General features: G+C 44.6%; 1 protein-coding gene across 2 annotated transcripts; it reads left to right on the top strand.

The window, feature by feature from the left end:
• The first annotated feature begins 4661 nt into the window (after positions 1-4661).
• Positions 4662-27100, top strand: LOC143988805 (lymphotactin-like). 2 transcript variants are annotated; one of them, XM_077488670.1, is made up of 3 exons: positions 4662-4874; positions 11838-11952; positions 25158-27100. In XM_077488670.1, the coding sequence occupies exons 1-3, from the start codon at positions 4763-4765 to the stop codon at positions 25414-25416; spliced, it is 486 nt and encodes a 161-aa protein (XP_077344796.1). In that variant the 5' UTR covers positions 4662-4762; the 3' UTR covers positions 25417-27100. The 2 variants fall into 2 exon arrangements, with proteins under 2 accessions (XP_077344796.1, XP_077344795.1); XM_077488669.1 differs by having other exon boundaries at positions 4662-4880.
• The last annotated feature ends 813 nt before the right edge of the window (positions 27101-27913 follow it).

Here is a 27913-nt window from a genome sequence, read left to right as displayed (position 1 = left end):
ATCAGTGCCGCCTATCAGTGCCCATCAGTGCCACCTATCAGTTTCCATCAATGCCACCTCATCAGTGCCACTTCATTGGTGCCACCTCATCGGTGCCCATCAGTGCTGCCTTATCATTGCCCATCAGTGTAACCCCGTCAGTGCCCATCAGTGAAGGAGAAAACGTACTTATTTACAACGTTTTGAAACTGAAACAAAAAAAACATATTTTTTTCAAAATTTTCTGTATTTTTTTATTTGTTTAGCAAAAAATAAAAACCGCAGAGGTGATCAAATACCACCAAAAGAAAGCTCTATTTGTGGGAAAAAAATGATAAAAATTTAATTTGGGTACAGTGTAGCATGACCGCGCAATTGTCATTCAAAGTGCGACAGCGCTGAAAGCTCAAAATTGGTCTGGGCAGGAAGGTGTTTAAGTGCCTGGTATTGAAGTGGTTAATGTCAATCGTCAGGGCATAGGTGTAATTTAAACCAAATACACACTATTCTCTTTTTTTTTTTCATTCAATCCAGAGGGCTGAACGAAAAGAAGCTGACAGTTCAGGAGGAGCCACTGTATTAACTACAGTGCCTTGAAAAACTATTTATACCCCTTGAAATGTTCCACATTTTGTCGTGTTACAACTATAAACGTGAATGTATTTTATTGGGATTTTATGTGATAGACCAATGCAAAGTGCCACATAATTGTGAAGTGGGAGGAAAATGATAAATGTCTTTCAAAATTCTTTACAAATAAATATCTGAAAAGTGTGTCTTGCATTTGTATTCAGCCCCCCTGAGTCAATACTTTCTAGAATCACCTTTAGCTGCAATTATCGCTCCAAATATTTTTGGGTATATCTCTACCAACTTTGCAGATGTAGAGAGTGACATTTTTGCCCATTCTTCTCTTTAAAATAGCTCAAGCTCTGTCAGATTGGATGGAGAGCATCTGTGAACAGCAATTTTCAAGTCTGGCCACAGATTCTCAATTGGATTTAGGTCTGGACTTTGACTGGGCCACTTTAACACATGAATATGCTTTGATCTAAGCCATTCCCTTGTTGCTCTGATTGTATGTTTAGGGCCATTGTCCTGCTGAAAGGTGAACCTCTGCCCCAAATCTTTTTCAGAAACGTTTTCTTCTAAAATTTTCCTGTATTTGCCTCCATCCATCTTCCTATCAACTTTGACCAGCTTCCCTGTCCCTTCTGAAGAAAAGCATCCCCACAACATAATGTTGCTGCTACCATGTTTCACGGTGGATGTGGTGTGTTCACGATGCCACACATAGCATTTCACTTTTAAGCCAAAAAGTTCAAATTTTGGTCTCATCTGACCAGAGCACCTTCTTCCACATCTTTTCTGTGTCCCTCACATGGCTTTTTGAAAACTGCAAATGGGACTTCTTATGTCTTTCTTTCAACAATGGTTTTCTTCCTGCCACTCTTCCATAAAGGCCATATTTATGGATGCACGAGTAACAGTTATCCTGTGGACATATTGTCCCACCTTTGCTGTGGATCTCTGCAGCTCCTCCAGAGTTATTATGGACCTCTTAGCTGCTTCTCTGATTAATGCTCTCCATGTCTTGGAAGGTTTGCATTTGTGCCATACTCTTTCCATTTTTGGATGATGGATAAAATATTACTCCGTGAGATATTCAAAGCTTGTTTATTTTATAGCCTAACCCTGCTTTAAACTTCTCCACAACTTTGTGCCTGACCTATCTTGTGTGTTCCTTGGCCTTCGTAAAGGTGTTTGTTGACTAAGGAACTCCAACAAACCTCTGAGGGCTTCACAGAACAGCTGTATTTATATTAACATTAAATTACACACAGGTGGAATCTATTTACTAATTAGATGACTTCTGAAGGCAATTGGTTGCACTAGATTTTAGTTAGGAGTATCAGAGTAAAGGGGGCTGAATACAAATGCACGCCACACTTTTTAGATAATTATTTTTTAAATTGCAAAACCATTTATCATTTTTCTTCCACTTCCCAATTATGTGCCACTTTGTGTTGGTCTATCACATAAAATTTCAATAACATACATTTACATTTTTAGTTGTAACATGACAACATGTGGAACATGTCAAGGGGTGTGAATACTTTTTCAAGGCATCGTATGCATGATGTTAGTACAGCGATCTTTCCCACTGAGCTGTTGTGTTCTTATGGGGGGTGAGGGGCGACCCCTCGACAGAACACACCAGATTAGATGCTGATCGTCTGACCTTATTCGGTTATGCTGTTTTGCCGAACATTGGCTTCTACCGGACCAGCTGCTGTACACATGGCTGAATATCGACCGGCTTCTTTTGAACCAGCTGATGTCACCTAATATTTGGCCCAAGTGTACGGCCCTTTGGGCTAAAGGGGGAGGGACATGAAAGTAACAGTTGGTACCTCTTATGTAAGACAAGCCACCAGCTATATATGATACAGTGAAGGAAATAAGTATTTGATCTCCTGTCGATTTTGTAAGTTTGCCCACTTACAAAGAAATAAAAGGTCTAAATATCAACCAAAAATCCAGAAAAAAAACACAAGATACAAATGCTATAAATTAAATTGCAGTTCAGTGAGTGAAATAAGTATTTCATCCCCTAGCAAAACATGACTTCGTACTTGGTGTCAAACCTTTGTTGACAAACACAGAGGTAAGATGTTTCTTGTAGTTGGTGACCAGGAGGGATATTGGTCCATGGTTTTTACAGATCTTCTCTAAATCCTTAATGTTTCTTGGCTGTCGCTTGGCAACGCACAGTTTCAGATTCCTCCATAAATTTCCAATAGTATGAAGGTCTGGAGACTGGCTAGGCCACTCCATGACATTAATATGCTTCTTCTTGAGCCACTCCTTTGTTGCCTTGGTGGTATGTTTTGGGTCATTGTCATGCTGGAAGACCTATCCATGACCCATCTTCAGTGTTCTGGCAGAGAGAACAAGGTTATCATAATTTTTTTTTATAATACATGGCCCCATCCATTAGCCCCTCAATGCGGCAAATTCGGTCTGTACCTTTAGCAGAGAAACAGCCCCAAAGCATAATGTTTCCACCTCCATATTTGACTGTAGGGATGGTGTTCTTAGGCTCATAGTCAGCATTTTTGTTCCTCTAAACATGGCGAGTCGAGTTAAAGCCAAAGACCTCAATTTTGTCCTCATCTGACCACAACACTTTCTTCCAATCCTTCTCTGAATAATTAGATGTTCATTGGCATGACTGTACATGTGCCGTCTTGAGAAGGGGGACTCGTCGTGTTTGGAGGAAGAAAAATGCTTACTATGACCCTACAAACACCGTCCCTACAGTCAAGCACACAGGTGGAAACATTCTTTTTTGGGGCTGTTTCTCTGCTGAAGCTATAAACCAACATTGCCGTATTGAGGGGTCAATGGAAGGGTCGTGTATTGTAAAATACAGCATGAGAACCTTCTTCCCTCTGTCAGAACACTGAAGATGGGTCATGGATGGATCTTCCAACATGACAATGACCAAAAACCAACAACCTAGGCAACACAGGAGCGGCTCAAGAAGAAGCACATTAAGGTCATGGAGTGGCCTAGTCAGTCTGCAGACCTTAATCCTATAGAAAATGTATGGAGGGAGCTGAAACTTTGAGTTGCCAAATTACAGCCAAGAAACCTATAAGGATTTATAGAAGATCTGTAAAGAAGAGTGGACCAAAATCCCTCCTGAGATGTGTGCAAACCTGGTGACCAACGATATGAAACATATTACCTCTGTGCTTGCCAACATTGGTTTCTCCACCAAGTACTAAGTCATGTTTTGCTTGGGGATCAAATACTTATTTCGCTCACTGAACTGCAACTTAATTTATAGCATTTGTGTTTTGTATTTTTTCTGGGTTTTTGGTTGACATTCTGTCTCTATTATTTAAAATACACCTATGATAAAATTATAGACCCTTTCATTTCTTTGCAACTGGGCAAACTTACAAAATCTGTAGGGGATCAAATACTTATTTCCCCCACTGTATATCCCATACACTATATATATTTAACTGTCATAACCTTCATTAACCAACTTTAAATTTAGGCTAGGTTCACATATATGCGAATTGGATGTGTTTTAAACTGCATCCAATTCGTATGACATGTGAATGTGGTCGGCTTTCAATGGAGCCAATTCACGCATGTCCGGGGTGGCCATGGTTTGGTTTCACACAGGGTCCTGTGTGTTTTTTGGTCCGGTTCAGGTGTGAATTCAGGCAAAACATTTGAATCGTACCTGATCCGGTGAACAGGAATGCACTGGACACCGGGCTGCAAACCTCAGTCACTCAGTAAATAAGTTCTTAATTCATTATTAATATATATATTATTAATATGAACTGTGAAAACACAGAATGCCAAGCCATCCTGGAAAATATGATAGTTTATATTTATTTTGAGTTAGTTAGATCATTATATATTTTTTTATAGCTGTGATGCTAAATACACACATTGCTTTCTATCTTAAGCAGTGGTTAACATACATAAACTACTCATACTTTCTATTGTACTCTCACAGGAAGACCAAACCAGAACCAAGATGAAAGAATGAGAACCTGTAACTTTCCACTATAACGGAGGCTTAGAGGTTTGAGGTTTCCGTTACCTTATATGTACTTGTCCACTGCTCTGAAACATTCCACTTTAGAGGGGCTTCAGATCAGGGGGAGTGTTGATGCCCACCCGGAGGAAGTGTAAATTTCCACCTACCACCTCTCAGTTTATAGTCAGCCCAGTCACCTTTCTGTACATTTGAATGCCAGACTCCCTCCAGAGTTCTTCTAGCCCTCTCCACACCAGGCTAAACATGAATATTATCCATATTACACCTCTTATTTTGTTGGGAATATTTCTCTGTTCTAATATAGGTAAAGGTAAGTTCTACTTAAATAAGAGACTATACTTACATAATTGTTTGTTTACAACAAAAAAATATGCATTTAGTTATATTTTATGAACAATGTACCAGATTTTTGTGTTTAAGTGTATCTAAATTCAAACATTCATGATAGATTCATGAAGGGTTAGTCAGTTTTTTTTGTCTATATTTCTGCTGAGCACTTTCACTCTCTCTAATTGCCATGATGACCATTGTCACCAGGACTGGATGTGAGAGAAAATTCAAATATCGCAGTTGTCATCAGAATAGGAGTATAGAGGGAATCTTCCAATAGTGACTTGTTTCAGTGACAATGGTCTCCTTCGGAGAGATTTCCACTCAAGTTCAAAAAGATGGCGCTTGCACTTTTTTGGGCTTGATAAGAAGTAGAGGAACATCCCTTCAGCAGGAACACAGAATGATAGTGATAAAAATACAGAAACGGTAAAGCGAAGGAACGGAGATAACTCTTATTTTCGGTAAAGCGAAGGAACAGAGATAACTCTTTTTTTTTTGTAAAGCGAAGGAATGGAGATAACTCTTTTTTTCGGTAAAGTGAAGGAACGGAGATAACTCTTTTTTCGGTAAAGTGAAGGAATGGAGATAACTCTTTTTTTCGGTAAAGCGAAGGAACGGAGATAACTCTTTTTTTCGGTAAAGCGAAGGAACGGAGATAACTAATTTTTTCGGTAAAGCGAAGGAACGGAGATAACTAATTTTTTCGGTAAAGCGAAGGAACGGAGATATCTCTTCCAGGTTTCTTTAGTTTGCGTGTCTCCAGTGAAGGGCTTTAAAAAAATGACTGTACGTTCATTTAGACCCCTTTCACATTGAGGTGCTCATACTTTTGGCTTTTTTCCAGGGCTTTTGCTGCGTTAGCGGAGCGTTTTTTTTTTTTACGATCACATGACTTAAAAGAACCATTTTGCGGCGCTTTTGAGGCACTTCCCATTTATTTCAATGGACAGCGGCATTTTGAGCTGCTTTTTTAAGTGCTCCAAACATGCTCCAAGGATACTGTTTGCAGGACCTCTTACCGCCCCAGTGTGAAAGCGTTCATTGATCTTAATGGAAATAGGTTTTTGTAAGCTAGGTCACTGGAACTAAAAAATGATCACGTTTTTCTGAAGTTTATTTTTAAAGAAAGGTCATAACTAAATACAGCCAATATCATATCTCAGAGTGAAATTGCCTATTGATCCTATGACTATTGCTCATATGAACTATCACAAGACTTTTTTAAGCAGACATCTAGTAGTCCCTTGCCATACTTGATATTCCACACTGGTTTTGTTGTGAGTTTAATTTATTTATACATTCAGAATTCCGATTGCAAAAAAACACAAGGTGAGGTAGACATGAATCACACCGTAGCCCCATGACAGCAGATAGCTTACTCAAGATTTATGAGAATACTTGTCAATGTCTACAATGAAATCACTGATGTTTCTATATACTGGCTTCCCTGACATGTCAGGGCTTGCACTCTTATACAGGATTCCCTTTCTTAAATTTCTCTGTCTTGACTGGGGAGTCACGGGGATGTGATTCAGTAATGAAGACATGTGTTGAGGAACTGACTCTTGGTCTGACTTATGACTCAACAAAACCTTCAAACTGTATCCTGGATCTTCTGTTAAATTGTACTTCATGTTTTTGCAACTGTCATGCTGTTTCAGAATAGCACTGTAACTAGATCACTAATTAGTACACCACTCCTCTATCGCCCCTGCCATTGAAATTAATGGACACCACCTGCAAATCTGCTCTTTTAACCTGTTTTCCACCCGCCATCGGGGGTTAAAAGCTTTTATGTATTTATACATGTGTACCTGGAGTTCATCTTTAAGTGATAAGTACACTAATCGAAAGCAACCAACCAGAATTCACCTTTTCTCACTTGAGACCAGCGAGGTGAATACTTAAAGAGGAAGTAAACCCTTCCAAACAACTTGGACCTACATGTAAGCCTAGATTAAGGCTTACCTGTAGGTCCAAGCAATATCTCCTAAACCTATATGGTTTAGGAGATATTTGCCCGAAAATGGGCACCGCTGTCTACGGCGCATGCGCCGTAGACAGCGGCGCGCAGGCGCACTAAATGCGGCAAGTCCAAGAATGGATTTGCCTAATTTGTCGACTCCCGTGCGCATGCGTGGGAGTGACGTCATCGCGGCTTCGCCGAATGGCAGCGGCGGAGCTGCGAGACGCGACTCCCGTGCGCATGCGCGGGAGTGACGTCATCGCGGCTGCGCCGCTGTGATTCGTCGGAGCTGCGAGACGCCACCAGCAACATGGATGCGGCGGACTACAGGGGACAGCGGCGACTTCGCTGGCTCCTGTGTCAGGTAAGTGACACATAATGAGCTACTATGCGATGCATAGTAGTCCATTATGCTTTACCTTTGCAGGGAAAAAAAGAGGAAGTAAACCCATCAGGGTTTACTTCCTCTTTAATTCAACCTCAATCGCACATATTTACCCCCCTACTCCCCAACTGCCCATATAAACAAGGCCTTACTATGTCGTTAAGGATTAACCTACTCTCCAGTTATTATTGCTAAGAAAAGGGAAAACTACAGTACAATATCACTTTCACTATTCATCACATCACTATCACTATTGTAATGTTATATATTGTAATAATATCATTATTCCGTATATAAAAACATATAAATCCAGAAAATCCCCTTAGATAATTGTTAAAACTTATTAGTGGGGCCAGAAAGTTTCTCCAGTTAGGACACGTTCACCAATAGAAACCTGACAGAAGTCTTAGCCCTTGTACACACGGTTGGAGATTCCGACAACCAAATCCGTCGGAGTAATTCTGACGGATTAATTCCATAAGAGGTCTGGAAGTGATGTTGCATACACACGGTTGTCGGAAAATCTGATTGTACATAACATGATGACGTTATTTCGTTATGACGGGACTACGTTCAGGCTAGTAGCCAATAGCTTTGGTCTAGGAATTTGATCTGAGCATACGTGGCACTTTGTCCGTCGGAGTAGGCTACACATGATCGGAGTATGTCCGATAGGAGCATTTTGCCGGAAAATTTTACCGGCAAGTTGGAAAACTTGGTCCGTCGGATATTCAGACGGAAACAGTCCGATGCAGACCACACACAGTCGGAATATCCGACAAAACGGTCCGATAGGACACATTCCTTCGGAATCTCCGACCGTGTGTACAAGGGCTTAAACTTTTATCAGGCTATTCAAATCTAAAAACATGCTTTGAAATTCCACTGGTAATTGCCCTTATCATCCAATCAACACACAAGTGTTATTTCGCCCCTGGTAAAAGGTGTGTAGGATTATTCATATACAGTATAGCCAAAGTTTTAGACACATTTGTAAATATGACAGGTTTCAGCTGGCACATTCACTAACCTAATAACAGCTTCATTTGCAGTCGTTCAGCTAGCAGATCTCAATACCGCATAGCAAAATTCCACCTGCCAAAATCACAAACAGCTTTTTAATAGCTTGAAAGCCTAAGTACTTCACAGTAAAATTAAAGCAGTATTAAAACCAAAAGTGTAATATATTGCAGCTTGCCAATCCTTAGATGTGATGGCTGCATTTGTTTTCTTCTTTTAGGCTTATTCCCCTTTGTTTTCACGTGGGGATCTGGCCAGTAGTATCAATCCTGTATTAGAGTGCCCCCACACTGGATGAATGAGCACAGGGGGCACAGCAGACAGAAGGATTCTTTGGAAAGGGGGGGGGGCGTTAGATATATCAGATTTAAATACACAAACAAATTGAAGCCAAACTTCAGATCACACTGTGTACTCAGTTACAGCAGACAGTTTTTTTTTTCTTTAGGGATGAAGGTTTTACATAAATAAATAAAAGCTGATCATTGTAAGCAATGCCAGTGTTAAATGGTTTGTCTCATCCCTGTAAACTGATACATCTAGAAGAGATATTGTTGTTTTGAAAAACAGCAGGCTTGCTGCTTGGATCACCAGATGAAAATAGAGGAAAGAAAGTCTGAAAAAGAAAACAAATGCAGCCATCACATCTAAGCCCCTGTACACATGGTCGGAGATTTCGACAACCAAATCCGTCGGATTTTGTCCGTCGGATCTTGTCCGAAACTGTTGCATACACACGGTCGGACTAAGTTGTCGAAAAATCCGATCTTTCAGAACGTGATGACATAATTTTGTTACGATGGGACTACGTTCAGGCTAGTAGCCAATAGCTTTGATGTAGGAATTTGATCTGAGCATGCGTGGCACTTGGTCCGATCAAAATTCTCTACACATGATCGGAGTATGTCCGATGTACACACGGTCGGAGAATCCGTCGGAATGTGTCCTATCGGACCGTGTTGTCGGATAATCTGACTGTGTGTGGTATGCATCGGACTGATTCCGTCGGAATATCCGTCGGACCCAATTTTCCAACTTGTTGGAAATATTTTCCGACCAACTGGTTCGATCGGACATACTCCGATCATGTGTAGAGAATTTTGATCGGACCAAGTGCCACGCATGCTCAGATCAAATTCCTACATCAAAGCTATTGGCTACTAGCCTGAACGTAGTCCCATCGTAACGAAATTACATCATCATGTTCTGAATGATCGGATTTTTCGACAACTTAGTCCGACCGTGTGTATGCAACAGTTTCGGACAAGATCCGACGGACAAGATCCGACAGACAAAATCCGACGGACAAAATCCGACGCATTTGGTTGTCGAAATCTCCGACCGTGTGTACAGGGGCTTAGAATTAGTAAGCTGTATAACACAAAATTTTTGATTTTGTTTAATACCACTTTAACTTAACTTATAAGTAAAGTGGGGAACATAGTGGGAATAACAACATTCTGCAGCAGCCTATGGTCTCCATGGGACCACAAATAGTCATATGACATATTGATACTATTAACACCCTATTTATAACTCAATTTGTGCACATAACAATTCCATGATGTATAAAGGAAAATGAATATGTACTAAACCTAAATGAATAATATTTATCTCTGAAGATTAAGTATGAGCTTAAGCAAAAAATGTATTGTTGCTGTTCATTGTTAGCTGACTTGGAAAGCCCATTGCGTTTATAAAATGGCACACGTGGGATTTTGTACAGTTGACTGAAGGTAGGTAGAACCCCCATAGAAACAATAAAAGTCTTCTGAAATGAATACTGCGACCACACAAATGTGAAGGTTTAGCAGCTTGCACCTAGTCACATATCACTCTAGTGCAGTATGAAATAACATTTGTGGTGAAGTACACATGTCTGATGTGTTTGCAAGAACTGTGAAATATTGATGGAGAAAGTGCTAAAAAAAGTTACTAAGTAAGTTCACGTATGTGTGGTTATAACCGGCAGAATGTTTCAACATTTTATATACATTTTTAAAGAATTCTAATGTTCAAAGAGCAACTCTAGATTCGTAATATGATTCATTAGTCTTCTCTCAGGGCTTTTAGTTTAAATGACACTAAACTTTGGTTTAAAAAATAAAAAAATTATATTCAAGTCTTAACTCAAAAAGTTCCTTCTATTGCTCTCGGCCTCCTCTAAATCTTCAAATGCCTTTCATCCATTTAATTTTTTTGCTGTGACTTTTAGTTAGAGGGTGGCTATGGTCATTTTCAATGGTCCCAACGTATGTAGGGACATGGCTACCCTCTCTTGCTCGCTCCCGAGATGGACTATGGACCATGGATTATGGGATTTAGTGTGTATAGAGCAGTACCTGTACCCTCAACTAATGTGCACTTCTGAACGTAAGTGAGTGGGGAAAAGGAAAGGTTTGGGGACTCACAGAGGACATTACAAGGAGGCAGAAAATTACAATATGAAACAATATTATGAAAAATGGATTGCTGGGCCATCAAGTAGTGGATGAATTATTTTTCGGGGAAAAAGGATATGGTTTATTGTCACTTTAAAATTGCTGTCTGTTGTCACATGATTCTGTGCTGTACAAACTCTTCCTGTACCAGTTTGTGTAGGTGTGGTTGTGTGGTTGACCTTTCCTGCACATTTGTAAACATACCCTAGATACACTTCAATGTTCCCAGCTTATTACATACCACTAATCAGTTTATCCTCTGTAATTCTGTACACGACCTATAAAGAAAAATTAACTAAATCTTTTCCATTTTTTCTAAACAGGACTGGCTGGAAGTTAGACATGCACCCCAGTGGGTGCTTTGTCTCATATTTGTGGTGTGGTGTGCTCTCTCTCCTTTTAACAACAGCTGCTGTGCTCCATGTTATAAAGGGAGAGGGCGCACTGCACATTTACGTAGTTTGAGTGAGCCGTAGCTCCCGCTGGGGGTGTATCTCTATGCTCCAGTCTGTCTTGTAGTTTAGGTGCGACAAAGGGGGTTTGGCTGCCTGGAGACCAATAATAATGGAGAGGAAAAGGAGCACCAAAAAGCTGGGCACTGGTTAATGAGCTGGGGATGCTGGAATTCATGGGGGGTTTTGTGCAGGAAACATTAACCAACCCTTTAAGCTACCTACAGGCATAAGAGAATGCACTCTTGATCTAGCCATTTAGTCAGATTGAGTAGTGATCTTATCTCTATATGCCATCCTCAACCCTCCACCTATTCACTGGCCAAACATTCTCAGAGGTGAAGAGGTTGGCCAGGTTGGTCACTGTTGATTTCAGTCAGTTAAACCAGAACTCCAGGCAAACTGCTCAATGGACAGATAGATAGTTTGTATTTCTGTCCATTAATTCCTGGCATGTACATAGACCTGCCACCCTTCTTGCTTCAAGAGGGAAAATAATCTGGTGAGGTTTGCTGTACTCTTCATTTTAAACACTGCTGATCCTATTGATTTTCAAAGGATTGGGCTATAACCATCTAATGTCTATTAAACCTGTAGAAGCCAGAAAATTGTATTGCTATCTCCATTATAACTAAAACAGTAAATTGTAATGTTTTATTACTTTGTTTAGGACTTGGAATTGAATTTGTCGACAAGAGTACCTGTCTCAATTTGCAACAGAAGGAAGTTCGCCTTAACCAGCTGAGGAGTTACACTAAACAAAATATTCCGAAGGAAGCAATTTTGTAAGTATATTAATGTATACAAAGTGTAAAAGTGATGGACTAGCCTTGAAGTTTTGGTATAGACCAGCGGCCTCCAAACTGTGGCCCATGTGCCGAATGTGGCCCTTAGCTTGCCTTTATCTGGTCCTCTGGCCACCATTCCTCCCACTGCCATCAACAAGGGGGCATCATTCCTTCCATTGACACCAACAGTGGGGAACCATTCCTCTCACTGACACCAACAGTGGGGAACCATTCCTCTCACTGACATCAACAGTGGGGAACCATTCCTCACACTGACACCAACAGTGGGAAACCATTCCTCGCACTGACACCAACAGTGGGGAACCATTCCTCTCACTGACACCAACAGTGGGGAACCATTCCTCTCACTGACACCAACAGTGAGGAACTATTCCTCTCACTGACACCAACAGTGGGGATCCATTCCTCTCACTGACACCAACAGTGGGGAACCATTCCTCTCACTGACACCAACAGTGGGGAACCATTCCCCGCACTGACACCAACAGTGGGGAACCATTCCTCTTATCAACATCAACAATGGGCCATTTTTCCTCCACTGACACCAGCAATGGGGCACTATTCCTCCCAATGACACCAGCAGAGGGGCATTATTTCTCCCACTAATAACAGCCAGTGATGGGGCACTATTCCTCCTTCTACTAACTACAGGCACTATGTAATTTTTTTTTACTCCCACTGACGCTGGGGCATTTTCTACTTCCACTGGACACTCTGCCCCCCCTCCCCCCAAAAGATGGAAGGGCAGTAAACCAGCCCTTTGTTTAGAAAGTTTGGAGACCCCTGGTATAGATAGATCTTTTTGTTTTTTGGATAGGGTGGAAGGATTAAAACCCCTGTTAAGTTTTATTGCTTTCTGTGTCCCTAGTAGGTATATTTATCTTCTATGATTATCCTGATGACCAATATCATACTGGGAGAACCACATTTTACAGCTGTCACCAGAACAGGGGGTGATGTGAAATTTGTTCCAGCAACATTTGTAGAGGGGAATTCCCCTAACTGCAGAGATTTCCTCTCACTCCCTGTTATATCTCTGGCACAAAACATGAAGGGAAATCTCCCCAATGGGCCATAGACAGAAAAAAGTAAATTGACAGCGGATGCAACCCTTCTTTACGTTATTCAAAACTGAAAAAGAAAAAAAAAATGGCTATAGGTTTTGTATTTTTACACATAGTTTAGCCCATTTTTTCCTTGGACATCTTCATAATTAAAAAATGGACATGCTAATAGTGATGGCCGAACGGTTCGCCCGGCGGTCGTTTCGCGGCGAATTTCCGACTTTCGCCGTCCGCGGGTTCGAACGCCTTTTTCCGTCGTTCGCCCCGGCGGACTTACGTGTTTAATGTATACAAGAACTTTAACCTTTCGTGACACGTTTATCATGTGTTACAGGACAACCAATTGAGACATGACAGCTCATGGACACTTGGACATTCCCCCTAACCTATAAATACACCCGATCCGGTGGCCATTTTACATTCTTTCTTCTGTCACTGTAGGGAAAGGATCCTGTGTGGAGTAGGGACAGAGAAAACGCTAGCTATTTGGTACACAAAAGTTCTTTTCAGGACTGGTATAGGTGTTAGGTCAGCAGCCTGAGTTTCTTTTGTCAGTTTAGATAAAGGGACAGAGCGCTGTATGCTGCTATTTTAGGGACAGCTCAGCCAGATTAGTCTTTCTTCATCATCATCATCATCATCATCATCATTAGCTGTTACTATCAGGTCCACAAAAGAGCTATTCCAGCTAATCGTTCCAGCCTACTCTTTTTTGCCAATTTGTATAGGGACAGGCAGGAAGCAGTGTGTCAGGCAGTGAGGATAATTTTAAAGACTTGCTGTTACTATTAGTTCCACAAAGGTTCTTTTCAGGACTGGTATCAGTGGTACGGTAATAGGCTTGTACACGTATAATATTCTTTCTTCCAAATATAGAAAGAATATTATACTTGACTGCTGCCCTTCTGCTGCAGTCTGCTAATCATTCACAACTCACTTGTTCCACAAAGCTCTTTATCAGGACTGGTAACTTGGTCTGTCTAGGGTGCTACGGTACATAGGCTTGGGTGCGGTACAGTCTGCTGTTCTGTAAGGACCGCTATCGGTCCACAATACATAGGGTTGCCGTGCACTACTGCTGACCGCTGCCCTATACTGCAGCAGTCCTTCAGCGGTATAGGGACTGACGCACAGTCTGCTAAACACTAATACACAACCTGCTTGGTCCACAAAAGTTCTTATAAGGACTGGTAACTTGGTATAGGGTGCTACGGTACATAGGCCTGAGTGCGTTACAGTCTGCTGTTCTGTAAGGACCGCTATCGGTCCACAATACATAGGGTTGACGTGCACTACTGCTGACCGCTGCCCTATACTGCAGCAGTCCTTCAGCGGTATAGGGACTGACGCACAGTCTGCTAAACACTAATACACAACCTGCTTGGTCCACAAAAGTTCTTATAAGGACTGGTAACTTGGTATAGGGTGCTACGGTACATAGGCCTGAGTGCGTTACAGTCTGCTGTTCTGTAAGGACCGCTATCGGTCCACAATACATAGGGTTGACGTGCACTACTGCTGACCGCTGCCCTATACTGCAGCAGTCCTTCAGCGGTATAGGGACTGACGCACAGTCTGCTAAACACTAATACACAACCTGCTTGGTCCACAAAAGTTCTTATAAGGACTGGTAACTTGGTATAGGGTGCTACGGTACATAGGCCTGAGTGCGTTACAGTCTGCTGTTCTGTAAGGACCGCTATCGGTCCACAATACATAGGGTTGACGTGCACTACTGCTGACCGCTGCCCTATACTGCAGCAGTCCTTCAGCGGTATAGGGACTGACGCACAGTCTGCTAAACACTAATACACAACCTGCTTGGTCCACAAAAGTTCTTATAAGGACTGGTAACTTGGTATAGGGTGCTACGGTACATAGGCCTGAGTGCGTTACAGTCTGCTGTTCTGTAAGGACCGCTATCGGTCCACAATACATAGGGTTGACGTGCACTACTGCTGACCGCTGCCCTATACTGCAGCAGTCCTTCAGCGGTATAGGGACTGACGCACAGTCTGCTAAACACTAATACACAACCTGCTTGGTCCACAAAAGTTCTTATAAGGACTGGTAACTTGGTATAGGGTGCTACGGTACATAGGCCTGAGTGCGTTACAGTCTGCTGTTCTGTAAGGACCGCTATCGGTCCACAATACATAGGGTTGACGTGCACTACTGCTGACCGCTGCCCTATACTGCAGCAGTCCTTCAGCGGTATAGGGACTGACGCACAGTCTGCTAAACACTAATACACAACCTGCTTGGTCCACAAAAGTTCTTATAAGGACTGGTAACTTGGTATAGGGTGCTACGGTACATAGGCCTGAGTGCGTTACAGTCTGCTGTTCTGTAAGGACCGCTATCGGTCCACAATACATAGGGTTGACGTGCACTACTGCTGACCGCTGCCCTATACTGCAGCAGTCCTTCAGCGGTATAGGGACTGACGCACAGTCTGCTAAACACTAACACACAACCTGCTTGGTCCACAAAAGTTTTTATAAGGACTGGTAACTTGGTATAGGGTGCTACGGTACATAGGCCTGAGTGCGTTACAGTCTGCTGTTCTGTAAGGACCGCTATCGGTCCACAATACATAGGGTTGACGTGCACTACTGCTGACCGCTGCCCTATACTGCAGCAGTCCTTCAGCGGTATAGGGACTGACGCACAGTCTGCTAAACACTAATACACAACCTGCTTGGTCCACAAAAGTTCTTATAAGGACTGGTAACTTGGTATAGGGTGCTACGGTACATAGGCCTGAGTGCGTTACAGTCTGCTGTTCTGTAAGGACCGCTATCGGTCCACAATACATAGGGTTGACGTGCACTACTGCTGACCGCTGCCCTATACTGCAGCAGTCCTTCAGCGGTATAGGGACTGACGCACAGTCTGCTAAACACTAATACACAACCTGCTTGGTCCACAAAAGTTCTTATAAGGACTGGTAACTTGGTATAGGGTGCTACGGTACATAGGCCTGAGTGCGTTACAGTCTGCTGTTCTGTAAGGACCGCTATCGGTCCACAATACATAGGGTTGACGTGCACTACTGCTGACCGCTGCCCTATACTGCAGCAGTCCTTCAGCGGTATAGGGACTGACGCACAGTCTGCTAAACACTAATACACAACCTGCTTGGTCCACAAAAGTTCTTATAAGGACTGGTAACTTGGTATAGGGTGCTACGGTACATAGGCCTGAGTGCGTTACAGTCTGCTGTTCTGTAAGGACCGCTATCGGTCCACAATACATAGGGTTGACGTGCACTACTGCTGACCGCTGCCCTATACTGCAGCAGTCCTTCAGCGGTATAGGGACTGACGCACAGTCTGCTAAACACTAATACACAACCTGCTTGGTCCACAAAAGTTCTTATAAGGACTGGTAACTTGGTATAGGGTGCTACGGTACATAGGCCTGAGTGCGTTACAGTCTGCTGTTCTGTAAGGACCGCTATCGGTCCACAATACATAGGGTTGACGTGCACTACTGCTGACCGCTGCCCTATACTGCAGCAGTCCTTCAGCGGTATAGGGACTGACGCACAGTCTGCTAAACACTAACACACAACCTGCTTGGTCCACAAAAGTTTTTATAAGGACTGGTAACTTGGTATAGGGTGCTACGGTACATAGGCCTGAGTGCGTTACAGTCTGCTGTTCTGTAAGGACCGCTATCGGTCCACAATACATAGGGTTGACGTGCACTACTGCTGACCGCTGCCCTATACTGCAGCAGTCCTTCAGCGGTATAGGGACTGACGCACAGTCTGCTAAACACTAATACACAACCTGCTTGGTCCACAAAAGTTCTTATAAGGACTGGTAACTTGGTATAGGGTGCTACGGTACATAGGCCTGAGTGCGTTACAGTCTGCTGTTCTGTAAGGACCGCTATCGGTCCACAATACATAGGGTTGACGTGCACTACTGCTGACTGCTGCCCTATACTGCAGCAGTCCTTCAGCGGTATAGGGACTGACGCACAGTCTGCTAAACACTAATACACAACCTGCTTGGTCCACAAAAGTTCTTATAAGGACTGGTAACTTGGTATAGGGTGCTACGGTACATAGGCCTGAGTGCGTTACAGTCTGCTGTTCTGTAAGGACCGCTATCGGTCCACAATACATAGGGTTGACGTGCACTACTGCTGACCGCTGCCCTATACTGCAGCAGTCCTTCAGCGGTATAGGGACTGACGTACAGTCTGCTAATCACTAACACACAACCTGCTTGTTCCACAAAAGTTCTTATAAGGACTGGTAACTTGGTATAGGGTGCTACGGTACATAGGCTTGAGTGCGGTACAGTCTGCTGTTCTGTAAGGACCGCTATCGGTCCACAATACATAGGGTTGACGTGCACTACTGCTGACCGCTGCCCTATACTGCAGCAGTCCTTCAGCGGTATAGGGACTGACGCACAGTCTGCTAAACACTAATACACAACCTGCTTGGTCCACAAAAGTTCTTATAAGGACTGGTAACTTGGTATAGGGTGCTACGGTACATAGGCCTGAGTGCGTTACAGTCTGCTGTTCTGTAAGGACCGCTATCGGTCCACAATACATAGGGTTGACGTGCACTACTGCTGACCGCTGCCCTATACTGCAGCAGTCCTTCAGCGGTATAGGGACTGACGCACAGTCTGCTAAACACTAATACACAACCTGCTTGGTCCACAAAAGTTCTTATAAGGACTGGTAACTTGGTATAGGGTGCTACGGTACATAGGCCTGAGTGCGTTACAGTCTGCTGTTCTGTAAGGACCGCTATCGGTCCACAATACATAGGGTTGACGTGCACTACTGCTGACCGCTGCCCTATACTGCAGCAGTCCTTCAGCGGTATAGGGACTGACGCACAGTCTGCTAAACACTAATACACAACCTGCTTGGTCCACAAAAGTTCTTATAAGGACTGGTAACTTGGTATAGGGTGCTACGGTACATAGGCCTGAGTGCGTTACAGTCTGCTGTTCTGTAAGGACCGCTATCGGTCCACAATACATAGGGTTGACGTGCACTACTGCTGACCGCTGCCCTATACTGCAGCAGTCCTTCAGCGGTATAGGGACTGACGCACAGTCTGCTAAACACTAATACACAACCTGCTTGGTCCACAAAAGTTCTTATAAGGACTGGTAACTTGGTATAGGGTGCTACGGTACATAGGCCTGAGTGCGTTACAGTCTGCTGTTCTGTAAGGACCGCTATCGGTCCACAATACATAGGGTTGACGTGCACTACTGCTGACTGCTGCCCTATACTGCAGCAGTCCTTCAGCGGTATAGGGACTGACGCACAGTCTGCTAAACACTAATACACAACCTGCTTGGTCCACAAAAGTTCTTATAAGGACTGGTAACTTGGTATAGGGTGCTACGGTACATAGGCCTGAGTGCGTTACAGTCTGCTGTTCTGTAAGGACCGCTATCGGTCCACAATACATAGGGTTGACGTGCACTACTGCTGACCGCTGCCCTATACTGCAGCAGTCCTTCAGCGGTATAGGGACTGACGTACAGTCTGCTAATCACTAACACACAACCTGCTTGTTCCACAAAAGTTCTTATAAGGACTGGTAACTTGGTATAGGGTGCTACGGTACATAGGCTTGAGTGCGGTACAGTCTGCTGTTCTGTAAGGACCGCTATCGGTCCACAATACATAGGGTTGACGTGCACTACTGCTGACCGCTGCCCTATACTGCAGCAGTCCTTCAGCGGTATAGGGACTGACGCACAGTCTGCTAAACACTAATACACAACCTGCTTGGTCCACAAAAGTTCTTATAAGGACTGGTAACTTGGTATAGGGTGCTACGGTACATAGGCCTGAGTGCGTTACAGTCTGCTGTTCTGTAAGGACCGCTATCGGTCCACAATACATAGGGTTGACGTGCACTACTGCTGACCGCTGCCCTATACTGCAGCAGTCCTTCAGCGGTATAGGGACTGACGTACAGTCTGCTAATCACTAACACACAACCTGCTTGTTCCACAAAAGTTCTTATAAGGACTGGTAACTTGGTATAGGGTGCTACGGTACATAGGCTTGAGTGCGGTACAGTCTGCTGTTCTGTAAGGACCGCTATCGGTCCACAATAGATAGGGTTGACGTGCACCACTGCTGACCGCTGCCCTATACTGCAGCAGTCCTTCAGCGGTATAGGGACTGACGTACAGTCTGCTAAACACTAATACACAACCTGCTTGGTCCACAAAAGTTCTTATAAGGACTGGTAACTTGGTATAGGGTGCTACGGTACATAGGCTTGAGTGCGATACAGTCTGCTGTTCTGTAAGGACCGCTATCGGTCCACAATAGATAGGGTTGACGTGCACCACTGCTGACCGCTGCCCTATACTGCAGCAGTCCTTCAGCGGTATAGGGACTGACGTACAGTCTGCTAAACACTAATACACAACCTGCTTGGTCCACAAAAGTTCTTATAAGGACTGGTAACTTGGTATAGGGTGCTACGGTACATAGGCTTGAGTGCGGTACAGTCTGCTGTTCTGTAAGGACCGCTATCGGTCCACAATAGATAGGGTTGACGTGCACCACTGCTGACCGCTGCCCTATACTGCAGCAGTCCTTCAGCGGTATAGGGACTGACGTACAGTCTGCTAAACACTAATACACAACCTGCTTGGTCCACAAAAGTTCTTATAAGGACTGGTAACTTGGTATAGGGTGCTACGGTACATAGGCTTGAGTGCGGTACAGTCTGCTGTTCTGTAAGGACCGCTATAGGTCCACAATAGATAGGGTTGACGTGCACCACTGCTGACCGCTCACCTATACTGCAGCAGTCCTTCAGCGGTATAGGGACTAAGAGTTTTGTCACAGGGTCATTTAAAAAATGACATGCAGAGGAAGAGGCAGGCCCTTCCGCAGGGGTGGTAGGGGTAGGGCAGGAGCAACAGGCTTGAGCCAAAGTGGGAAGTTGCAGAAGGTGCGTTCAATTACTTTAAAGGATGCACCAGACTTGGTTGAGTGGCTCGCTCAGCCTTACTCTTCTGCACCCTCCTCATCCTCTCGATCTGCACCCTCTTCTTCACTCTCTGCTATGTGCACCCCCAAAGACACTACCACCAACAACACGACCACCACCACCACCACCACATACCTTCCGCTTGAGTCACTGGAATTATTTTCCGATCCATATCAAGAGGACATTTCTGATGCGCAGCCACTCTTGGTATTGGATCAGGAAGAGGAGGTAGCAACAAGCGCTACTCAGCAGTCTGACGCCAGTACCCAGATCAGCCCAAGGAGGAGGTTGGTCCCCGGTGTTGCTGCCTACTCTACTTATAGCGGTGGGGAAGGTGACGTTGATGATGACGTGTCTAGTGATGTCACGTGGGTGCCCACAAGAGAGGAAGAGGAGGGGAGTTCAGAGGGAGATATGGACCAGCAGATAGGGAGGAGAAGCAGCAATGACTTACATTGCACAGCAGGGACAAAGCAGACTGCAAATGTATCAGGAGCGAGTCATCGACCATGTACGGTCACATCTGGCGCTCCCAGGACACCGGCACATGGCTCCGCAGTGTGGGCTTTTTTTAACGTGTCCGCTGCTGACAATAGCGTTGCCATCTGCAATCTTTGCAGTCAACGCGTTAGTCGCGGTAAGCCCAATACTCACCTAGGGACGACCGCCTTAAGAAGGCACATGAGCAGCCATCACCGAGCCCAGTGGGAGCAACGGAACACACAAAGCCACACTGCAGGCTCTCACCGTCCAGCCTCGTCTTCTACTTCTCCTTCTCCTCTCTCCTCACAATTGTCCTCCACTCCACCTTCCATCACGCCAAGCTCACATTTTTCTGCAAAAAGGCAGGCTTCCGTGGGCCTAATGTTTGAGCGTAAAAAAATGATGACGCCGGATAACCCTCTTGCCCAACGGTTGGCGGCTGGCTTGTCAGAACTCATAGCCCGCCAACTACTGCCATATAAACTGGTGGACTCGGAGGCCTTTCGCAAATTTGTGGCCATTGGAACACCACAATGGAAGGTCCCAGGAAGGAAGTATTTCTCAGAGAAGGGCATCCCAGAGCTATATGGCCATGTTCAGCGGCAAGTGAATGTATCTCTGGCACACAGTGTCGGTGCCAAGATACATCTGACCACAGACACGTGGTCTAGCAAACACGGGCAGGGAAGGTATATCAGTTTTACTGCCCACTGGGTGAACCTTCTGACGGCCGTCAAGCATGTAACCCGTGGCACCCGTGTAGATTTGGTTTTACCGCCACGGATTGCATGCAGGCCTGACTCTTCTTCTCCTCCTCCTACTCCATCCTCCTCCCTCTCCTCCTCAGCTGCCTCCTCCTTTTCCGCTGCTAGCGTCTCTTCCACTGCACCGCCCAAGCTCCCCAGAACCTATTCCACATGCCAGGTGAGACGTTGCCATGCCGTGCTGCGTCTGTTGTGCCTGGAAGCAAAGAGCCACACTGGCCCGGCACTCCTTTCAGCTTTGCGTTCACAGGCAGATGAGTGGCTAACACCGCTCAATTTGACAGTTGGTAAAGTGGTGTGTGACAACGGTGCCAATCTGCTTAGCGCATTGAAACAGGGCAAAATCACGCACGTGCCGTGCATGGCACACGTCTTAAACTTGGTCGTGCAGCGATTCCTTGTCAAATACCCTGGGGTCCAGGACATCTTGCGGCAGGCAAGGAAAATCTCGGCCCATTTCAGAAGATCTTACACGGCCATGGCTCGCCTTGCTGACATTCAGCGGCGACACCATCTGCCGGTCAGACGTCTTATTTGCGATTGCCCGACGCGATGGAACTCAACCTTCTATATGCTTGATAGGCTGCTCCAGCAGAAACGTGCAGTTAACGTCTACCTGTATGAACTCTGCGAAAGAAACGGTTCTGGGGAGCTGGGTTTTTTTTCACCGCGCCAGTGGCTGCTCATGCGCGACACATGCAGACTTCTGCGGCCATTTGAGGAGATCACCAAACTGGTCAGTCGCAGCCATGGCGCCATCAGTGACATGGTACCTTATGCCTTCTTTCTGGAGCGTGCATTGCGTCGTGTCATTGATCAGGCTGTGGAGGAGCAGGAGCGGGAAGATGAGGAAGTCGCAATGCTGGATGAATTCCCAGGGGGGGCTACTCTATCTGAGACAAGTCAACAACAGGAGTCTGATGAGGAGTCAGAGGAGGATGGTGCCGGGGCGGATGAGCAGGAGCAAGAAGAGCATGCTTTAAACCTTTCTGGGATCCCTGTTGTGCGAGGATGGGGAGAGGAGAATGAAGAGGACGACATTATCCTGGATGATGAGCAGGAGCCAGGCCACCACACCGCTTCCACTTTAGTGCAAATGGGGGCCTTCATGCTCCAGTGTTTTAATAGGGACCCCCGTATAAAAAGCATGAGGGTCAAGGACCAGTACTGGGTGGCAACGTACTTAGACCCCCGGTACAAACACAAAATGGCGGAAATGTTACCGCCGTCGCAGAGGGCTGTCAGAATGCAGCACTTCCAGGCCTTGCTTCGAGAAATGCTGCATTCTGCTTTTGCGTGCGCTGGCAGAGGAGCAATTCCCACTCCCAGAGAAGGATTTGCGGGTACCAATCCAACAGCGCCTGCAAGAAGAGGCCGGTTTGAAGATGTGTTGGTGACTTCGGATATGAGGTCATTCTTTCAGCCGACCCATCGACAGGTGTCATCCGGATCCAGCATCAGGGAACGCCTAGACCGTCAGGTGTCCGACTACATTGGGTTAACGGCCGATGTGGACGCTCTGAGGAGTGATGAACCCCTAGACTACTGGGTGGGCAGGCTTGACCTCTGGCCAGAGCTTGCCCAATTTGCAATCGAACTGTTGGCTTGCCCCTCATCCAGTGTCCTGTCCGAAAGGACGTTCAGCGCAGCAGGGGGGATTGTGACCGATAAGCGTACTCGCCTAGCTCACCACAGTGTTAACTACCTCACATTTCTAAAAATGAATGAGGCATGGATCTCGGAGGAATTCAACACATGTGATCAGTAGACCATGTATATGTCTATAAACAATTTTTGGAATCAAGCACACAGACCTTCTTAATTCATTTGGCTCACTTCCCTGACCCAAAAAAGCACACCGTACTATATGCCCCTACCCTCCTCTTTGAAGAGGTTGAGCGGTGTCATATTTCTACTGGGGCTGCTTATTATGAGGGGTTCCCACCATCCCTGTGCTGTGCTGACTTCCTCCTGGGGGTTCTTATTATGAGGGGCTCCCACCATCCCTGTGCTGTGCTGACTTCCTCCTGGGGGTTCTTATTATGAGGGGATCACACCATCCCTGTGCTGTGCTGACTTCCTCCTGGGGCTGCTTACGGTGCTGCTGTCAGCGCTGTATGTCACGGAGCTGCTGTCAGCGCTGTATGTCACGGAGCTGCTGTCAGCGCTGTATGTCACGGAGCTGCTGTCAGCGCTGTATGTCACGGAGCTGCTGTCAGCGCTGTATGTCACGGAGCTGCTGTCAGCGCTGTATGTCACGGAGCTGCTGTCAGCGCTGTATGTCACGGAGCTGCTGTCAGCGCTGTATGTCACGGAGCTGCTGTCAGCGCTGTATGTCACGGAGCTGCTGTCAGCGCTGTATGTCACGGAGCTGCTGTCAGCGCTGTATGTCACGGAGCTGCTGTCAGCGCTGTATGTCACGGAGCTGCTGTCAGCGCTGTATGTCACGGAGCTGCTGTCAGCGCTGTATGTCACGGAGCTGCTGTCAGCGCTGTATGTCACGGTGCTGCTGTCAGCGCTGTATGTCACGGAGCTGCTGTCAGCGCTGTATGTCACGGAGCTGCTGTCAGTGCTGTATGTCACGGAGCTGCTGTCAGCGCTGTATGTCACGGAGCTGCTGTCAGCGCTGTATGTCACGGAGCTGCTGTCAGCGCTGTATGTCACGGTGCTGCTGTCAGCGCTGTATGTCACGGAGCTGCTGTCAGCGCTGTATGTCACGGAGCTGCTGTCAGCGCTGTATGTCACGGAGCTGCTGTCAGCGCTGTATGTCACGGAGCTGCTGTCAGCGCTGTATGTCACGGAGCTGCTGTCAGCGCTGTATGTCACGGTGCTGATGTCAGTGCTCTGTATTACGGTGCTGCTGTCAGTGCTCTGTATCTCCTGCACCCTCTTGTTTGCCTACCCTGGTCCCTGACCTTCCCTCTCCTCCATTGCCTTCATTAGCTCCATAGTCCTGAATTGTCAGAACAATTTCCCAAATAAAAAAAAAATGCTTGTAGTTATCGATCCCAAATTCACCTCATACATGTATTATGCTATTGTCCAGGTGGTGGGACTACGTGCTACCCCCTAATAATTACCCCGTGGCCGCAAATTCGACCTAAAGGTTTGCGAAATTCGCCTCCCATTGAAGTCAATGGAGCCCGCGGCGAACGGTCGTTTTCGCGAACGTTTGTGTCCGTTCGCGTTTCGCGTTCGCGAAACGTCCCGTCGGAAGTTCGTCCATCACTACATGCTAAGTCAGATTTGATAATCCCACTCACAAAAATTAAGCCCCCCCCCCCCCGCAATATTTATTAATTAATTTTGCATGTTGGTGGATGGTCTACGTGAGCAGAGCAGCGTGGCTTGCGTTTTCAGTCCTTTGAGCACTGATCATTACGTTTTTTTCCCACACACCAATATTATCTCTGGACTGTTAGTAGTTTTTATAACTTTTAAACATGTCATGTACTGAGTTTCTAAAAGGGTGAAGGCAGCAATAACAATTGCACAAGATTGGATTTTTAAATTCTCGGGTTCCTATGTATATGTCCATGCCAAACTTCTGGTTCTGCAAAGAATATTATAGACTATAATTTTCAGTAATACTGTATATGAATTGTGGTTCTCTGAAAATTAGGTGTTTTGGCACACACTTAGGAGAATCTGAAGAGTATTTTTCTGGTATGATCTGCCATTTTGCAGAAAATCTCAAACCTGTCAGATCACTTTTAAATTTGAACACAGGGGTAATTTAATGTTTGTGATTAATATATAGTAGCTCTACATAGAATGGAACTAAGTACAGATGACTCTTTTTTTTTAGGAATTCACACTACCTGACGTGACCTACTTATATATCTTTCTTGGTTATTTCTATAGGTTTGTAACAAGAAAAGGTAAAGAGTTATGTGCAGATCCCAGCATGCCTTGGGTCATAAAAGCTGTTGCTGCCCTTGATAGAAGAGCCAAAACCCAACTAAACAGCAAGAAAACAACCAACACCAAAAAGAGAGCTGACAAGAATAAACAGAGAAAGCAGAAAAATAATCAAAACAAAAATAAAAATGTGAAAAGGGTACCTCAAGCGAAGTCCAACAAGGCTACTCCCACTGCAATAAGTTCTGTTGTGAAATCTTAAGATAGTTCGTGTTTTTGTAATAAAAAGAAGATCACATAGATAGAACTTTCAACTTATGTATTCCTTGTTTCTCAATATTTAACATTAACCTTATTAAAAACCAAAAAAGCTGCTGGGGACATTTTGAAGCTTAATTTAAAAAATGTATGGCATACAGCGGAAACATCTGTATACTGTATCATACCTACATACCTACATGTGGATAAACATATTCATACATTTTTTATGCCATGTAATTAATAAATCTTTAAATTACCTGTTAAATGACTGTCTCCACCCTGGGGCAAAAGTGATTAACTAGCTTCATGAGTGAAGGTGACTTGTGATTCTGATAAAGCCTATGGAGGCTGTTCAGGAAAATTGAAAACCAAAGGGGGGCTGTTGCCAATCATTTTGTTTGATTCATTAATTTGAAAGTGAATGAAGTATGAATATTATTATATTATTATTATTATTATACACAATTTATATAGCGCCAACAGCGCTTTACAATGTTTAGGGGGGACAACACAATTGCAGTACAATATAAAAGGTACTGGAGGGCCCTGCTCGTAGAGCTTACATTCTAAAGGGAGGGGGTGGTGGTAAAAAAGGTAATAGCTGCAGAGAATGATTTGATGGGGGTGGGGATGGGGTGATTATTCTCCTCAATCCACTGATGTTTCTGCTATAGTTTTCAATATGTATCTTGCTGGGAGATAAACTTCACGTTTGGTAAAATCAAATGAATGAGCATCATTTCATTTAGAGATGTTTCTAAGCCCTTGTACACACGGTCGGAGATTCCGACAACCAAATCCGTCGGATTTTGTCCGAAACTGTTGCATACACACGGTCGGACAAAGTTGTCGGAAAATCCGACGTGATTACGTTATTTCGTTACGACCGCACTACGTTCACGCTAGTAGCCAATAGCTTTGGTGTAGGAACTTGATCTGAGCATGCGTGGCACTTTGTCCGATCGGAATTCTCTACACGTGATCGGAGTATGTCCGATCGGAGCATTTTGTCGGAAAATTTTACCAACAAGTTGGAAAACTTGGTCCGTCGGATACTGTCCGATGTAGACCACACACAGTCGGAATATCCGACAAAACGGTTCAATCGGACACATTCCGTCGGAATCTCCGACCGTGTGTACAAGGGCTAAGAGTTTCTTTTCCTTAAGTGCTACAAAATGTAGGAGCTATCATTATTGCCGTCCATGCTGGCCCAATGGAATTAATTATTTCACGGTCAGTGACTTGGAGCCTGTATGCAAATAATGAAAGCCAAAAGTCCTTACCCGAATATCTTTTGAACCTTATTGATTCAAAGTACTAAAGGAAGGGAAAGCATGACAGCCAGGTACATTTTTAGGAATGGCATATTTTTCCTACAACAGGTTTTCCTATTTACCAAAAGTAAGCAAGTTTCACATATGCAGTCAGTCAAGTGGCATTGCAAGTTGTACTTGGTGGAATGTCAAGTAACTGTAGAAGAATCCAGAATAATAGAAATATCTTTTAATTAGGGCATGGACTACTTTCTAAAACTAGGCTTCTAAAAACTTTTATTTTGTAAGGGTTTATATTAGAATATTGTAAGTGTAAATGACACATTCCTATATTCAGTCTGTATTTATCGTTTTTAAATGTGTGTTTTTTTATAAACATATTACAATAAATTATTATTTTTTACTTATGTTAAACATGTATTTTATATCTATTTGATATCCTGGCTGGTTGGAATTGTAAAACATCATGTGAAATCTGGCCCTACAAAAGGAAAAAAATAGTATTGCCAATCACTTCTTGTTAACAGAGACAGGGATTTATCAATGGTTTCACTGAGCAAGGCAGTGATGCACATAAGTTAGACATGTTTGCTCTAATTTTAGATTGAGCGACACATTTTCTCACTTTGCTAACTACTAGTTAGTGCTCATTCATGCAGCATGAGATTTAAATCAAATGCAGTATGGCATTACAATGAGCTGACTTTTACTTTTGGTTGTGCATTTTTGAAGGTCTGAAATCTGTTGAATTGAATAAGAAACAAAATGCCAGATTGGTCACTTCTGTGTGAATGCACCTTAAAGCGGGAGTCCACCGGGACTCCGCGTATTTTTTTTTTTTTAAAAGCCAGCAGCTACAAATACTGCAGCTGCTGACTTTTAAAATAGTGACACTTACCTGTCCAGCGTGCCCGCGATGTCGGCACCCGAAACCGATCTCTAGATTGTCTCTCGGGTGCTGCCGCCGCCATCTTGGGTATGGGAATCAGGAAATGGAGCCTTTCGGCTTCATTTCCCGGTTCCCTACTGCGCATGCGCGAGTCGCGCTGCGCAATAAGGACAGTCCCCGCTGCCTCTGGGGTCTGTGTGTTTCCCAGCAGGCAGCGGGGCACTTGCGGAAAGGGGCGGGCACTTGCGGAAATCTACAGGTATCTGCACCCCCCTGAAAGGTGCCAATTGTGGCGCCGGAGGGGAGGAGGGTTCCGATGAGCGGAAGGTCCA

Source organism: Lithobates pipiens, unplaced genomic scaffold, assembly GCF_037356315.1.
Source record: "Lithobates pipiens isolate NorthernLeopardFrog02 unplaced genomic scaffold, aLitPip1_a1.2 Scaffold_18, whole genome shotgun sequence".
Classification (NCBI taxonomy): domain Eukaryota; kingdom Metazoa; phylum Chordata; class Amphibia; order Anura; family Ranidae; genus Lithobates; species Lithobates pipiens.
The sequence above is the reverse complement of the archived record's forward strand: the minus strand, read 5'-3'. Positions and strand labels throughout refer to the sequence as shown.

Bases quoted from the DNA above. Each gene is read 5' to 3' on its own strand.
- LOC143988805 (XM_077488669.1), top strand. From the start codon at position 4,763: ATGCCAGACTCCCTCCAGAGTTCTTCTAGCCCTCTCCACACCAGGCTA. The intron at 4,881-11,837 runs GTAAGTTCTACT...TACTTTGTTTAG, and splicing joins CTGTTCTAATATAGGTAAAG to GACTTGGAATTGAATTTGTC. The intron at 11,953-25,157 runs GTAAGTATATTA...TTATTTCTATAG, and splicing joins ATTCCGAAGGAAGCAATTTT to GTTTGTAACAAGAAAAGGTA.